General features: G+C 47.8%; 1 protein-coding gene across 1 annotated transcript in view; it reads right to left on the reverse strand.

The window, feature by feature from the left end:
* The window catches only part of DNAH3 (dynein axonemal heavy chain 3), a 1,861,430-nt gene that overhangs the window by 1,276,199 nt on the left and 569,934 nt on the right, over window positions 1-15,297 (reverse strand). Inside the window, exon 19 of the mRNA XM_069647670.1 lies at window positions 7,268-7,359. Within this exon, the coding sequence (XP_069503771.1) occupies window positions 7,268-7,359 (92 nt within the window). The remainder of the gene's footprint in view (window positions 1-7,267; window positions 7,360-15,297) is intronic.

Raw genomic sequence — 15,297 nt, forward strand, 5'->3', positions numbered from 1 at the left:
TGATTTTGTATCCAGAGTAATCCGAAAATATGTGTATATCTGTCATTATATGTTGCACATTCTCCTGCGGGTTTCGGACATACAGTAGAGTGTCGTCCGCGTACAGTGATATGATCTGTGGGGGACCGGTCACCCTGAGTCCTCTGTGCTAGTGGTTCTTACGGATACATTCGGCCATTCATTCTATGGTAAGTGCAAATAGGATGGGAGAAAAGGGGCAGCCCTGTCGGGTTCCTCTGTGTAACAGGAATGTGGGGGACAAGGTGTTATTGGTCAGAACTCTGGCTGATGGCTGTGTATATAATAACAGAACACATTTGACAAAATATTGACCAAGACCGAACTGCTCAAGCACCAAAAAAAGATATGCCCAAGAAACTGAGTCGAAGGCCTTTTCGGCGTCCAAAGCCACTATAGCCGCCCTCGCCCCGGGTCAATCTGTGCCATTATGCCAAATAAACGTCTTAGGTTTAGGGCCGTGGATCTGGTTCGGATTAAGCCGGCCTGATCGGGGTGTACCAGGGTTGGCATATACGGGAGAAGTCTGGTGGCCAGTACTTTAGCGAAGATCTTCGCGTCAGTGTTTATTAAGGATAGGGGTCTATAAGAGGCCATGTCTTGTGCTGGTCTGTGGGGTTTCAGGAGGACTGTGATAATTGCTTCACGCATTGACTCCGGGAGGGCACCTCGGTCCATAGCTTCCTCCCACAGTTTCAAAAGTAAAGGGGCTAATTTATCCTGAATTTATTTATATAATTTGGAGCCCAGGCTGTCCGAACCGGGGGCCCGACCAGAGGATAATGATTTGATAGCCGCAACAAGTTCCTCAACTGTGATGGGTTGATCGAGTATGTTCCGTGTCTCGGGAGTTAATGTTGGGAGGTCTAGGTCATCTAGGTACCTAATTGTGTCTTCCCTGGACTTCACATCATGGTTAGAGTATAGGGAAGAGTAGAAGTCGGCGAATGTGGCATTAATGTCCTGTTTTTTTTTAACCGTTGTTCCTAAAGTTGTCTGTTTATACTTGGGATAGGAGTGTGATGTCTATCGGCTTTAAGCATATTGGCTAAGAATTTGCCAGCCTTATTGCTTTCCCCATATCTGTGGGCCTTAGCTGGGGCAGTCATGTACAGGACCTCCCTATTGACCATTTCGTTAAATTCCTTTAGTGTGATATGGATATTCGATAGGGTTTCCTTGTTAAGTGTGGCACTGTATTCGGTTTGTAAGGTGTGTATTTTTGCTTCGGTTATGCCCAGTTCCCTTCGCATGGATTTCAACATACCGGTGGACTTGCCTAGGATAGCTCCCCGGATGCAGACCTTGAATGTCTCCCACAGGGTAGCATAAGTGTTCACCGACCCCTCATTAAGTTCAAGGAATTCCTCAATTTCAGTATGAAGGGCTTCACATACATGGGGTCTCTCAAGATTGTGGAGGGCACCCTCCATCTTCGAGCTGGTGATGGGGTATCACTTAGGTTGATATCAAGCGTTATAGGTCAGTGGTCTGAAAGGGTGCAGGGGTGTATTTCGCAACCAGAAACCGTTCCAGAAAGGGATAAGCCAGAAGTCTATACGCGAATGGGAATCATGCACTGACGAATCGAAGGTGAATTTCCGCTCGTATGGGTATAGTGTACGCCATGCATCAATTGTGTCTGTCTGTTCCATTATTTGTTTCAGAACTATTGGGGCTTTGGAGGGAGCCCTAGGGGTGGTCGACAAGCGGTCTAAGGATTGATCGAGTATTGTGTTGAAATCTCCTCCCCAAATTACTTGTGCCTCCCCGATGCAGACAATTTATCAAGTATTGTACAGTAGAATTCAGGGTCGTCTATGTTAGGACCATACGTGTTAATTATTACTATCTGACGCCCCGCTAATTCCCCCCAAACCAGTGCATACCTACCTTGTGGGTCTATCTTACTAGAGTGATGTTTGAAACACAGCTTGGGATGTATAAGCGTGAGAACTCCCCTACATTGGGCCGAGTATTCCATGTGATATCTGTGAGGTCCCCATCGTGGCAGAAATTTGGTATTGACGTTACCTAATGTATGTGTTTCTTGTATAAGAAGAATATGAGGGTTATGTCACGTTATAAAGACTGTGATCTTCCTGGCTTTAACCGGGTTGTTAAGCCCCTGGATATTCCAGGATAGTAGTTTAATATTTAAGCCTTTGTTAGCCTGTGTCATAGCCATATCTGGAATTGCTTGTTTGTCCGTTGCGTTGCCGCATCTCTGCGCAGTGCTGGGCTCCCGCCATAGAACAGCTCCCTGATTTTAAAGTTGTAACATCCCCAAACAGGCCTGGCAAACTGCCAGGAGTAACCCTTTCTCGATTCCCCTTCCCACCCCAACCCGCATCATCAACCCCAACAAGATGATGTATCCTTTTAACCATAACTTTTGGAAGTCTCCTTGGGGTGCAAGCTGTACTCGCTTGGCTGCTGATCGAGGGGGCTCACAACCTGGCTTAAAAGAAGTGGTGGTCAGGGCCACCCCACCGTCCTCTGGTTTAGAACTTTATAACGGGTATAATACGAACGGTTGTCCGTCAGCCGGCAGGGTCGTCCAGTTCCTCGACAGGCTGTGATGGCAAATTCTGGTATATTGCTCGATCTCTGGGGGGCAGAGGGATGGAGGCTTCAACATATGCCATGGCTTCCGTGGGATTTTCAAAGAAATGTGCTCTGCCCCAAAGTTGAATTCTCATCTTTGCTGGGAAGATGAGCACATAGGGGATCCGACGTAGCCTCAGTTGTCTCTTAACTGGTTCGTAGGACCTTCTTAGTGTTTGCACGTTGGTTGAAAAGTCCAGGTATATATGTATTCTGCTGTTCTCGTAGTGCAGAGTGCCTTTTTCCCTGGATACTCTCAGGATTGCGTCCCTGTCCCTATAGTTGAGGAGACGGGCTATTATCGTACGGGGTGGTGCTCCGGGTCTGGGGGTAGGTGCCAGGGTGCGGTGGGCTCGCTCCACAAGGAAGTGGTCTGAGAAGGAGTCGGCGCCCAAAAGGGTTTTCAGGAGGGTTTCCACCTGGCGTTCCATGGACCCCTTGCCAAAGGTTTCTGCCACCCCGACTAGGCGGATGTTATTCCTTCTGGACCTAGATTCGAGGTCCTCGCATTTATTCAGAGTCTTTTGGCGGTCTCCTTTCAGCTGGGCGATGTCTCGGCTGTGCTGTGTTATCGAATCTTCATTGGTACTGATCCTGTTTTCCGCCTCCGTGATACGTGTGCTTTCCTTGTCTACCCTTGCCTTCAGGGAGCTGATTGTCGCCACAATTTCGTCCAAATTACTGTTGACTGCGAGGAAGCCGTTCTGGACCATTGTCATTAATCAGTCTACTCTCTCGTCCGCCGGAGGCTCTGGTTGGCTGTCCATTGGTTTTTGTGGTGGTGTGGTCGACCCATGAGGCTGGGAGCTGGCAAATGAGTCCATTGGACCTGTTTTCTTGGAGCCCACCCCTTTCTTGTCATGGCGGCCCAAATGGTGGGCCGAGTGGCTTGTGTTCTCCCACGTCTCTCTGATCCTTCCCGCCATCCGTGTTGGGCTTGTAGAACGCAGCCGCAATGATATAGTGATGCCAGGGTTATACTGGGTTTCTAGCTGTTATGGCCGAGCTGTATATCGAGATACCCGGTATAGGTATTTAAGAGGGCTCTGCCAGCTGCTGAAGCTTGGTATGTCCTATATCAAATTGCAGGTGCACATCGGTGGTCAGTTGCCAAAGTCCGCAATAGGTGAGTGCTTATCTGTTCAGAGAAGTGCCCAGTGGTGTCTGCAGTGCGTGTACCGCCTGCCAGGTGCGTTGCGGGTCTATCTGGAGCCGGAAGGCCCTGTAAGAAGAGAAGGATTTATGGACAGTTCCTTTCCTCTATATCATGACCTTCCGTGTCCAAGTCTCTTTCATGCAAAGTCTCTTGCTTCAGAGGGCCTGATATGACATTCACAACATAACAAAAGTTCCTTCTGCTAACCTTCACGTCAGGTAATTACTCTTCACCCTAGGATCACCCTCAGCCGGGCTCTGATCCCATTCGCAGGCATCCCTCAGTTGGGTTCACGTTTGCCTCCACAAGGTGTCAAAGACTTTCAACTGTACAAGGGGTTTGGTTTGACCCTCGTATGACCACTTTGACACCTCACGCCGGCCTCCCCTAAGGCCTCTTGGTACTTGTTGTTACTCCTGATTCGGGAGAGGGGGTACCAGCCAGAGCCCTGCAAATGAGTGCCCACGTGGGGCCTGACCACTATCTCTGGTGCCAGTTTCTCTCACAAAGGTTCACAAGGTCGACCTCTACCGGGCTCTGACCCCGTTCACAAGGGTCTCCCTCTGCCAGACTTGGACCCCTCTCGCAAAGTTCGCAATCTTCAAAAGTATGCTTTTGGACTCCCAGTCCCAGAATTCACTTGTGATAATTTTGATCCCACTTCACGGCTCCCCAATCGGCATTCCATGTTTTGGGAGCTGTAGGAGCCACAAGGGGGATGTTTCAATGAGGTCAGGGTCTTACCTCCTGCCCCTCATGTACCTGGGTTCGCCTGTCTGGCCCCAGAGGATAGGTTCTGCTGTAAGTACCGTCAGGCAACCTCCTGCTGCCCCTGGTTTTGCCTTCTGGAAGTACATCTCCCTTCTCCACACAGCAGTCTCCTTTCAAATAGCAGGGCCAGTGTTTGGGCAGTTTTCTCCTCCTCCAGGTCTTCCAGGGCTTCTGCAGCTCACTAGGGCTTTTTCCTTCTCTCCTGCACCTTCCAGCATCCCCGACTTGCTCAAAGTGTGCTTTCTTTCTCCGCCTTTTATGCTGCCTGGGAGAGACAAGTTAAGTCAGGTGCGAATAATTAAAGAGGGAGGCCTGACCTAGCCTGGCCTCATTTATGGGAAAGTCTGCTGTAGAAAGGGGAGTCTCTTTTCTGTGTCTGTGGTTCCCTGTTGGTAATCTCCATCCTCCCAATCTCTCTCCTCCTTGTCTCAGTGACTTTAGAAAAGAACAGAGGGGAGGAATTATGGGGATTGTAGTTTTCACTAGTAAATTTAGGAAAATCGGGAAAAATACTGTCGATAAAGGGGGTTAGTCTTGATGACGCCCACAGTGAGTTGTCCGTTAAAAAGTGTCTGAGTGTCTGTATCTGAAAGGGGTGGGGTGGCTGAGTTCCTAAACATCTTACCTGGTAGGATGGGGAAAAGGCGTCACAGGTAAGGGGGTACCGCGTCTGACCCTTCGGTGTCCCACTTCCACTCCCCGAGGGCCCTTCATCCAGGATAGCCTCCCGCACTGGTCCACCCCCAGGAACTGGATCCAATAGCGATGGCTGTGTCCTGGCCACCTGGATGACAAATCCCTGGCCATCAACATGTGAGACACCTTCTGGTTTCTCAAATACAGCACACCTCTTCAGCCCTCTTCCTCGTCCTAGTACTTATAGGATTATGGTACTTGTAGTTCCGAAAAAACAAAGTTAGTTCTTTTAAATAACTTTAGATTTTTATGGGTAGATTTAGTCCCCTTAAAGTTATTTAAGAACACATCATTAGAATTTGTAGTTAGAGGAAAGCAGTGGGCCTCATTATAACTTTGCCGGTCCGGAACCACGGTACTGGTAAGCTTGCTGGTACTGTTGTTTCCAAACCAGCAAACTACAAGTTCTGCGAGCAGGTGCCTTTCAGCCTGCCAGGTCTGACCTGGCGGGCGGAATGGCCCCGTTCGCAGACTTTGCCGGATGAACCGGCACCATTGATGAATGGTGCCGGTGCATCCAGCATCCCCATTCTCATTGAGTCCAATGGGACTCAAATGGGAATGGGGAGTAATATTTTCTGGCATCCGGCAATGGGGAATTACTGGGACTGCCGGGGCTGTAATGCCCCAGTAAGTCCCCATTGCCAGGTGCCGGAAAATTCATGACTCCGGTGGTAGCTGTGCCGGTCTTTACCGGCACGGCTACTGCCAGGGTCATAATGACCCCCAGTCTATTTAAGGTAATAATTCTAGATTCCTTTCCATTATACCTTTGGGAGTAAGGTGGGTGTTTATCCTGAAATACTTTGAAGGGTATTTCTGTGGGTAAAGCTGGTTTAGGTTTTATAATACTTGTGCCCAGAGCCACAGATTTGATATGTGGTTCACATATATTATAAAGGCAATAAGCCATTACCTGCTTAGGCAATTTAGAAAGATGTTCCCCTTCAAAGGACACATACCGTGTCTCATCCCACATGATCTCCTCACCACCCTGGGCCTTCTCTCATCCCATGTGATCCTCCCCCAGTACACCACCCACAAGGTCAGGATGAGGCAGCGTCAACCTTTCCCTGGCCACCTGGGAGGAGACTTTAGGCAGGGGTTCAGTGAGGGATCCATAGGATTCTTCACATTTGGCTCAGGTTATCTTTGTGATTGCATTTCCTTGCATCAACCATCTTGCGCACTTAGCCCGGTTTCTTCTTTCTTCTCAGTGCCCACAGCATGCTTTTACTGGTTTTCATTCATTTCAGATAATGGTTCCTAAACTGTGGAGTTCTTTACTTCGCATCCACTCTTCCTCTACACCTTCCTTAAAAAAAAAAAAAAAAAAAAAAAGGTTGATGCCTTTTTTATGTGTTCAAGATTCTTTCAATTAACATTTAAGATTGGTCATCCGTGGGGATATTTGGTGGTCTTTTCTGATCAAATGTGGCCTGGTCATACTTTTACTGGTGTTCATGTAATGTATTATTATTCTATGTACTGTTCAGTGCTGCTTGTTGTTGCTTGTGTACAGCGATTTGAATAAAGGCGCTATACAAATAATGTAGGTAAATCAATGTATACATTAATAAACTTACTTTATACTTGTCTAACACCATATCTGATGTTACCACAGTATACGTGTTTGAGTGTTCTTTATTGATACACACAAATTATCGTATGAAACAGCAATAGCGAAAGATCAAGAGCATTCAGTGCTTGTTTGACAATCCATGATCCTTTGGCAATATGTCCAGCTTTCCTTCTACTGCTGCTTTCACTGTGATGAGTTAAGTTGTGATTGGAACTAGTTTCAATCACTCAGGGAGCGGTATAACAAATAGGTGCATCTCCATTGAAACAACTACTTCTGAGACAACTGCACCCTGTATATTTATATTTATAGGTGTGTGCTGAAGCTTCCTGCACACATTGGAAGAACTGTATGGATAAAAACACTTAATATTGCCCCATGTGTTATTCTAGTTGAAACTAAATAAGTAAAATGTTTTAAAGCATTCAGTTACTTACCGCTCAATGAACTTTGATAGTCCATACTCTAACATGGTCATTAGTGAGGTATTTTCGGTAGGTTTTACATCAAATCCAACTATTTCGCTCATCTAAAATGTAATGGGAAAGTATTGTTGAAATAAATTATTCAAAGCTCATTATGCAGTGGTGACCCAAATGAAATGTTTCAATTATTTAGACTAGGATTTAGTTCACTGTTTAACTTTCACATTGACATTGGCAAAAGCAACAGAACCATGACTATATTGCATTGTCCCAGGCCCTGAATTGTACAATACGCAATGTGCAGAAGCTGCCTTACAGTAGAAGTGCCTTACGACACACAAGGCAGGCCTTTTTATAGTCTAAACAGTATGCAGACAAATCATACAGGTCCTCTTAAGCACTATTATTTCAAGCTAAAATGTGATCAGTTGGTACCCGAGTTTCTCGGGAACAAACAATTGAGACAAAAACAGTAAGTCACATCCTTGCCTATACTTAAGACACTGAACAGTGGACAACCTGAAAGCATTTTGTTATGCTGCCTGATGGGCCCGGGAGGGAACTGCCTTTCAGCAAGCCATGGGTCTGTTTCAGCTCTATGGCAATTGATTAAGAGGTAGTGTAGCTGCAACATGAAATACAGCAGTTCCTCATCTTAATCAGTGAACTGGTGCTACTTTGTGTATTGTTATGCAATGTATCTGTGACATCCAATAAGAACATAGGAGTTGCTTGTTTCTCTTGTCCTATAGCAAAGGGCCCGGTGGTCCCTGCCACAATAATAAATTGTGTGGGCTAATTACCGGTCTCTAGTGGGACAAAGTCCCCTACCTGCCTCTTGGGTTGAAGGGTGGAATAGCAATGGGGTCAGGTGCTGCTGCAAACTAAGTGATACTCAGCCTGGAGAAGGTGCAAGCAGGATACCTAGGTATTAAGATGTATATTCAAGATCTGTGGACAACATTCTGAGAGGTCACCCTATTCTGATGAATACAGACAAACACAAACGTATAGCCAAACTATCAGGGTAATGTGACTGAACACTAAGGCTTAGACTTAGGACGTGAAAGTGGTGAAGGGTTACGTTAAGTACACACAGAGCACTCTTAATAATAGAGGTTATGCAGAATGTATAAAAATACAGTTAATGATTTTAGGCCTTAGACAAACTCTTAGCAATGAACAAACAGAGGGGTGTAACACACTAAAACATTCACTACTATTATATACACATTCATCATGGGGTCCTCTGGTAAGAGCACTGACACGTCCCTTTCAAGATATTGTAAGTGTAGTAAAGAAGGTGAATACAAAAATTAGAACCAGGTAAGTAATCAACAAGTTCAGAACTAATAGGCAGAAAATAAAGGAGTTACAAACACCAAACAAAGCCCTAGAAATAGGATCTTCTTAAAAATCCCTTCCCTAGTTAGCAAAGGAAAGACCTGGTGTCCCTACAGTCACAGGTCACAGTAGAAGTCTTTTCAGGAGTGTCTTTGAGAAGCTGAAAAACTGTTCGCTGGAGCCAACAGGTAGTTTGTAAGTGTTCCAGAGCACAATGTGTACAGGGGTAAAGGTCTTAACACACTGACGGGCCGCCCGCCACATAGATCCACCCCGGAGACGTGAATACGTTACAAGGGTCTTTATTGTAGCTATCTCAACACTCAAAATAGCTGTTTGGTTGCTAGGATGTTTAGCGCTACGGTCACCCCTCTCTAACTCGACTAACCAGTCGTTTCCTCCTCCCTAGCCCAGGCGTCCATAGCGGGGTGTTAGTAATATCGCAAGGTGACCCCCCCCCCCCACTGTCTGCCTTTCTTCCTTAGGCTAAAATGAGTATCCCTAAGATGGCGGCTGGCTACCTCCCTAGGGGCCTTACAGTTGTCCCTCACCTTGTCCTGCTTAGTACTAGATGCAAGATATGGGTTGGTGCTTCCTTCCACCCAGTTCCACTTGTTCTCCTTGCACACACAGTCTCTCTTGACCCTTCTCTGCAATGGGCCCCAGGAAGTTCCCCTCCTGCCCTAGTACTATCCCTCTGCCCTCAAACTCCACCTTCCTACCTCCAACCTTAGATGTTACCACTCTCCCTATTCCTCTACCTCAACTACCACTCTACTACCAGTACCCCTGCTACTATCCCTTCCTCCTCACTACTACTCCAACTTGTACTCCTTCTCTACTGTTTCCACTAGTTCCACGCTACAACAACTAGCTCGCTGCTGTTCCTACTACTACCACTAATACTCTCCCTAACTCACTCTCTCCTGCTACTGTCACTTCCAATAGTGTTTCTACCATTCACTACTGTCCACTACTACTAACACTTCCTGCTACTACCACCACTCCCAACTACTACTATTTTCCACTCTATTGCTATTTCACACACTCCTTACTTTCAAACACAAACACTCCACAGACCCCCTCTCACTAGTAGCCTTCACACTCCTTTCACGTTAACCTGCTCTGGTCTCTCAGACATCCTCCTCCACCTCCTGCCCTCACCTAACTAACACACACACAACAACTCGCATGCACCTCCATAAACACTCCACCCCTTCCCAGGATTGAATACTCACCCTGTCCAATCATTTACCAGGCTCAAGGGGGTGTGGCAGGGGATGCGCTTAGGTAGGTCTCAAAAAGGGCTTGTATGCCCCACCTCTTTTTCTGGCAGCATCTCTTGCAAAAAAAGTAAAAGACTTTCTAAGGGACTGGAGACCCTGTTTGATAAGGCTTTCTAGTGGGCCTTTTGATGTTCATTTTCCCTGGCGGGCTAGTGGAGGTTCATTAATAAGCCTTCTATTTGTGGACACCACGTAGACTCAAGAGTCTCTGCAGCGTCCCTTTCTCTTGAGGCCAGTGTTAGGCTGCTTGCTGCATCCTGCAGCAAAGAGTGGACTCCTTCTGCCTGGTTTCTTCCTTCTGCTGCAGCCTGTTGCAGCTTCTTCCCATCTGTGTTCTCCTGCGGTGGGGATGCTGCCATCATACCAGGTAAGGTAGGGAGGGGGGCCTGTACACAGTCGCGCAGGGACCGCAGGTTGTTTGGTGTGAGCTCCCTCTCTCTCCTGACAGGGCCTGTTCACAGGCCTTGTCACAAAGACCCTTCCCAATCCAAACAATTTAGTGGAGAGCCATGGGAGCATACTTGGCCAGGAACACCACTGTTCACGACTAGCAAAGGGAGATGTAGGGCCAGGACTTTACACCCATACAACCCTATGGAGACCAGGATGGTGGGGAGGGGGGCAAAACAGGTATGTTTCTCACAGTCAGGAACCACTCTAGGAGTTCCTCAATTCACTTTGCCTTTTGGATACGTGCCTTGGTTCCATTGGATAAAGCCCAGGGGCCTTGGGTGCAGAGGTAACTTCAGGTGTCAGGTTTTTGGATCCGGCTAGTCTGCACTTCCCAGTTCTGATTGACCGGGTTCTGTGCACTGGACAGCCTGACGCTCATGACTCATCGGTTACTGGACAATCACTCTGATGAGGCTCTCAGAGGACTCCCATGATGAGATGCAGGTGGCGCACAGTGATGGCCACTTGAAGCAATTAGCGGAAGGCAGCCCTTGTGGCAGAAACAAAGAAAATGGTGCTACAAGGCTCCTCTTCATGGTAGAGAGCTGCTGCTTCTGGGAAATACTTCTTGTTCCATAAACTGAGGATCTGCAGAGTCATAGGGTTTAACATGCAATGGCGACTGGTGCAGCAAAGTAGCCCAGGATGAAGTCTGGCTAGCCCACAGGAGGCTTCCGGGACTCTTGAGTGCTTCCAATGACTTGATCTTCGAGCAGAGGTCGGCTTTGGTTGGTCCTATTGGTTCAGAGGTTGAAGCACAGATGAAAGCCTTCATGAGAGTTGCAGAGAAACAGCAGCTTCACTGGGCAAGTGAAGAAAGGGGTGCTGGCAAGCTTTCAACAATGAGGTCCTGGTCTCCAGTGGGCTGATCTCCTTTGTAAGCTATCTTGACTCCAAAGAAAATCTGAAGAATGGCTGCAGGAGTCCCCCATTTATCCAGGATCAGAGTTGCCCCCGGCCCAACAATGGCAAGGATCTGCACTATTCAAAGTTGGCATGGGCTGTCCATTCCTAGACAGCCTCTGGCTGCTGCATCTGCCCAGCAACAGACATGCTCTAGCACGATTGTAGACTGTCGCCAGAAAGACCCAGCCTCCACAGACCAGCACTTTCCCCATGAAAGCTGAAGCTTTCCAGGGAAAGTGCTTACCATACATGGATAACCTGGCAGCTCAAAAACAGGAAAAAAGTCAAACTAAAAGATGGCCAAAAGACAGGCAGAAAACCTGTGGCGTGGCCATTTTAGAGTATATGGTACTCTAGATGGTAATGTGCGATAAAATTCAAAATGTACGAGACTTACAAAATAATGGTTAAAAAAGTAGCCGCTGTCCCAAGCCCGCCTGGACACATTGGGCCTCATTACACGGTAGGCGGTGAGCCATGGGGCTGTTAGCGCCATGGTTCATGCCATTCCAAGGTTGGAGGGGCGGTAAATCCCCTTTCCGCCATTGCCCTTCCCCATTCCCATTTCTGCCCCATAGGGCTCTATGGAAATGGGGAAGGCGCTAATTACGCCACCGCAATTTTGCGGTGACGTAATTAGCTCTGAGGAACCTTAGCGGGTTGGATTTTAACGCCTGCAAGAAGCAGGCGTTAAATCCTCCAACCCGCAAAGGGACCTCGTAGTACGGCGGTAAGGGTTAACGGTCACCGTTGCCATTAACGGTGACCGTTAACCCTTACCGCCGTCCGTGTAATGAGGTCCATTGTGCAAGTAACCACAAAGTTATAGGGGGACACATTGTCTGTACCACACTTCACAGAAGGCAATGTATGCAGGGCAAAATAAACCAGGAATTTTACTATTGGGAGCATGATTCTCTTGCACTGATAACCATAGGGGAGGATCAGTGCCCTCAAAACAATGTGCTTAGCAAGATAAGTGAAGCAAAAAGCCTTCGCTTACCTCAGAAAGTCAGGAAAGATTCACCACAATTGAAAAAAGTGTGGTGTCCCATTGATGTATATGGAGGGAAAGCAGCAAAAAGAACAACCTTTCCTAACACTTGGATTACCCCACTCATATGGCAGGGACTTGTCCCAAACAGAAAATGTGCAGCCCGGTCTCTCTAAGGGAAGATCATGTTCAGAATGTGCCCTGTATGCCTTACACCCCTTCTTGGGTCTGGGGTTCCCCAAATGAGGTATTGTTTAACAAAAGTTCAGAGCAGATGTGAAATGCCTGCTTGCTGTAAATCCAGAGATTATTTTGGGAGGTGGATGGATCAGGGAAACACTAAAACAGTGAGACAGAACTAGAACTCATCAACATGATCCTTCATGTGCAGGATTCCTCAGACTTAGTAAATGTTGCCCACAAGTGGGGAGAGTGAGGTAGAGGTGTGATATACCCGCCTCCACTGCAATAGCCCTTTCCCACGTATGCACAGTATGAAAATCTAAGATGGTTAATAGCCTTCTGTAACAAGCCAGGGCGGTGGATAGAGCACTAGACACTTGTTATGTCTTAACAAACTTTATTTACTATATAACTCTTGGAATAAAACAAGAAGAAATGATTGAAAAAAAGGATACAAGTAGGTCTGGAATTCTTCTTCCTTCTGGCTGGTTCCCCTGTTCACCGGTGAGAAGATATGCATGGATTTATAGAGTCTCATAGAGAAGCGTGGTAGCAGCTGGCCATGTAATTGTTCTCTAAGCTGACTCAATTTTATGAGTTCACTCAATGATGTGGCACAGGTAGTTCTTTCCCTTTAGTTCAAATCCACGTTAGAAGAGTTGGCTGGTAAACTGCCATCCTGCTTTTATTCTTATCAACTGTCTTCCTTATACGAAGTATGTCTTTGAAAGCTCCTTTTACTCTCCGCTTTTCAGTCTTAATAAACTTATGAGCCCCTTCTGCAAGCTTAAGGCACAATACAGTCTTATTTAATCATACCTTGTTCGTGGCCTCAATGTAGCCTCATCCGGAGTCCTCTCAAACTCTACAAGGCACGGCTTGTAAGCTCTTTATAACGTCCCTCTCGCTCCGGTGCGTAGCAGGCCCACAGCTGACCGCCGCTCTGAGCTGCGGTGAGCCTGGCCCCTCCTCCTTCGTTGCATAGAAAGCGCACAGCTGTTTATCAGTTTTATGCAGTGGGGGGAGTGGCCTGGAGCTCATGGCGAGTGGAAGCTGAGGCGCCGTGCTCCGGCCGAGACGCCGTAACTCGATCCTTTTACCTGCCTGAAATTGCACCTGAAGACGGAAAGAACTGGTTCCGAGGGAAGGGGAACCGACCCCGGACACGATACTGTGGTCTTCTCCTGTATTCGGACCTCCAAACCCACGGATTCTTCCCGATAAAGGTCCCCTCTGTTGGCGGGACCTAAGATGGCAGCCATCTTTTGAAGCTGATGCCGGAGGAAAACGCTAGCCGCCTTTGCAGCGAAGTCGATCCATAAGCTGCTGCCACGACTGACACAAGGAAGAGGAGCCTCCCCCTCCACCCGGGTCCGAACCTCTGCTGCGACAGCTACCGACCGGGGAGCCAACCGGGAGCTCCCGTCCGGGGAGACCGGCACCGTGAGTGGCTACGCCGACCCCCGGGTGCGGGGAGCCCCACCATCGACAGCAGAAGAAGGTGGAGGTGAGGAGAGCACTGGGTGAGGGCATAAACCAATCGAACATGTGCCGTTGTATATCCCTCCGAGAACTTGAACAATGACCCCGCGTAAAACGGACCACCCCACCTCCGGACCATAAGCTCCCCAGCCCACACACCGAAATCACTGGGCTGGTAGGGGCATTGCTGAGGAAACGACGCCCACCACCATCTACCCCCACACGACCGAGTGGCGTCTCCGACCGCCCCACACCATGGCGGCCAGGAACAAGACGAAGACAAGCACCATGGATACATATGTGTCCGCTAAAGCGAAAACTCCTCCGCAGCCATGCACTTCCACTCCCGAACCTCCCTGAGCAAAACCGGCGGACTCTCCCGAAAATCAAGCTCAGGTACTGGAGGCAATTGCATCACTGCGCGCTGAAGAGGGAAAATCGAGACCAAACCCATGCCCCCTCACCCCAAGCGCATATATAGAACAACAGCAGGAAGAACAAGGAGCGCACTTATCATTTGAACCAGGCCCCAGCGCTCCCATGGGTGACAAATATGCTGAAACACACCCACTTCACCAACAGTGCAACTTCCATGCTACATTACAATCAATGCTGCAATATCACAATCTACAAACATAAAAATCCCTGTTTAAAGGCGTGCAAATGCCTATATGAATTAACATGGTCTAAATGCACAGTGTAAAGCCATGTTTCAGGAAAATTACAGCCAAGTTCATTTCCCTCACTGAACACTGGCTGCGGGAGCCTTCATCAATGTTCCTCGCAAAACATCCGACCTGCCAAGGCCACACATTCAAGATAAGACTGCCACAAATGCGAATAAATCACGGCAACCCAGTGTGCTTTTTTTTTCTTTCCGGGAAAGAAAGACATTTTCTCAAGGACTCGCACAACATTTGAAACATAAATTGTAACAAGAATGGCGCAGCCCAGAGCCCAGGTGCGAACTGCTTGTTCAGCTAAAAAGTTATGGGAAAGAGGTCATATTGCAACAAGGTAGAATTAGATAATGGGGGCTGGCACAGCTAAATCAACCCACTGACGCAAAAGGTTAATATCCAATTGTCAGTCTCACTATAAGGGCTACATAGGTAACCTACCACTTAGCAGCCAATAGCAGGAGGAGATAGGTTTCTGGGAGCTGATCCAATTCTGTGAGGTCAGCCTGCAGTGTGATTACAAAGCTGGCTTGCAAGCCAGCCCCGGGAAGACGGCGCCTGAACTCGCGATGTGTACGATGCTCTGTGTGTTTTTTTTTTTTTTTTTTGCTGCCCAGAAATAAATGCAGTTTGAAACATGCTGCTGCCTGCTTGGGACTCTGTTGCATTTCTGGGGGCCATATGGGAGGTGTTGGGGCCTCCCATGGCTGGTGA

Source organism: Ambystoma mexicanum, chromosome 2q, assembly GCF_040938575.1.
Source record: "Ambystoma mexicanum isolate Mex_15411 chromosome 2q, UKY_AmexF1_1, whole genome shotgun sequence".
In the NCBI taxonomy this organism is placed as follows: Eukaryota; Metazoa; Chordata; class Amphibia; order Caudata; family Ambystomatidae; genus Ambystoma; species Ambystoma mexicanum.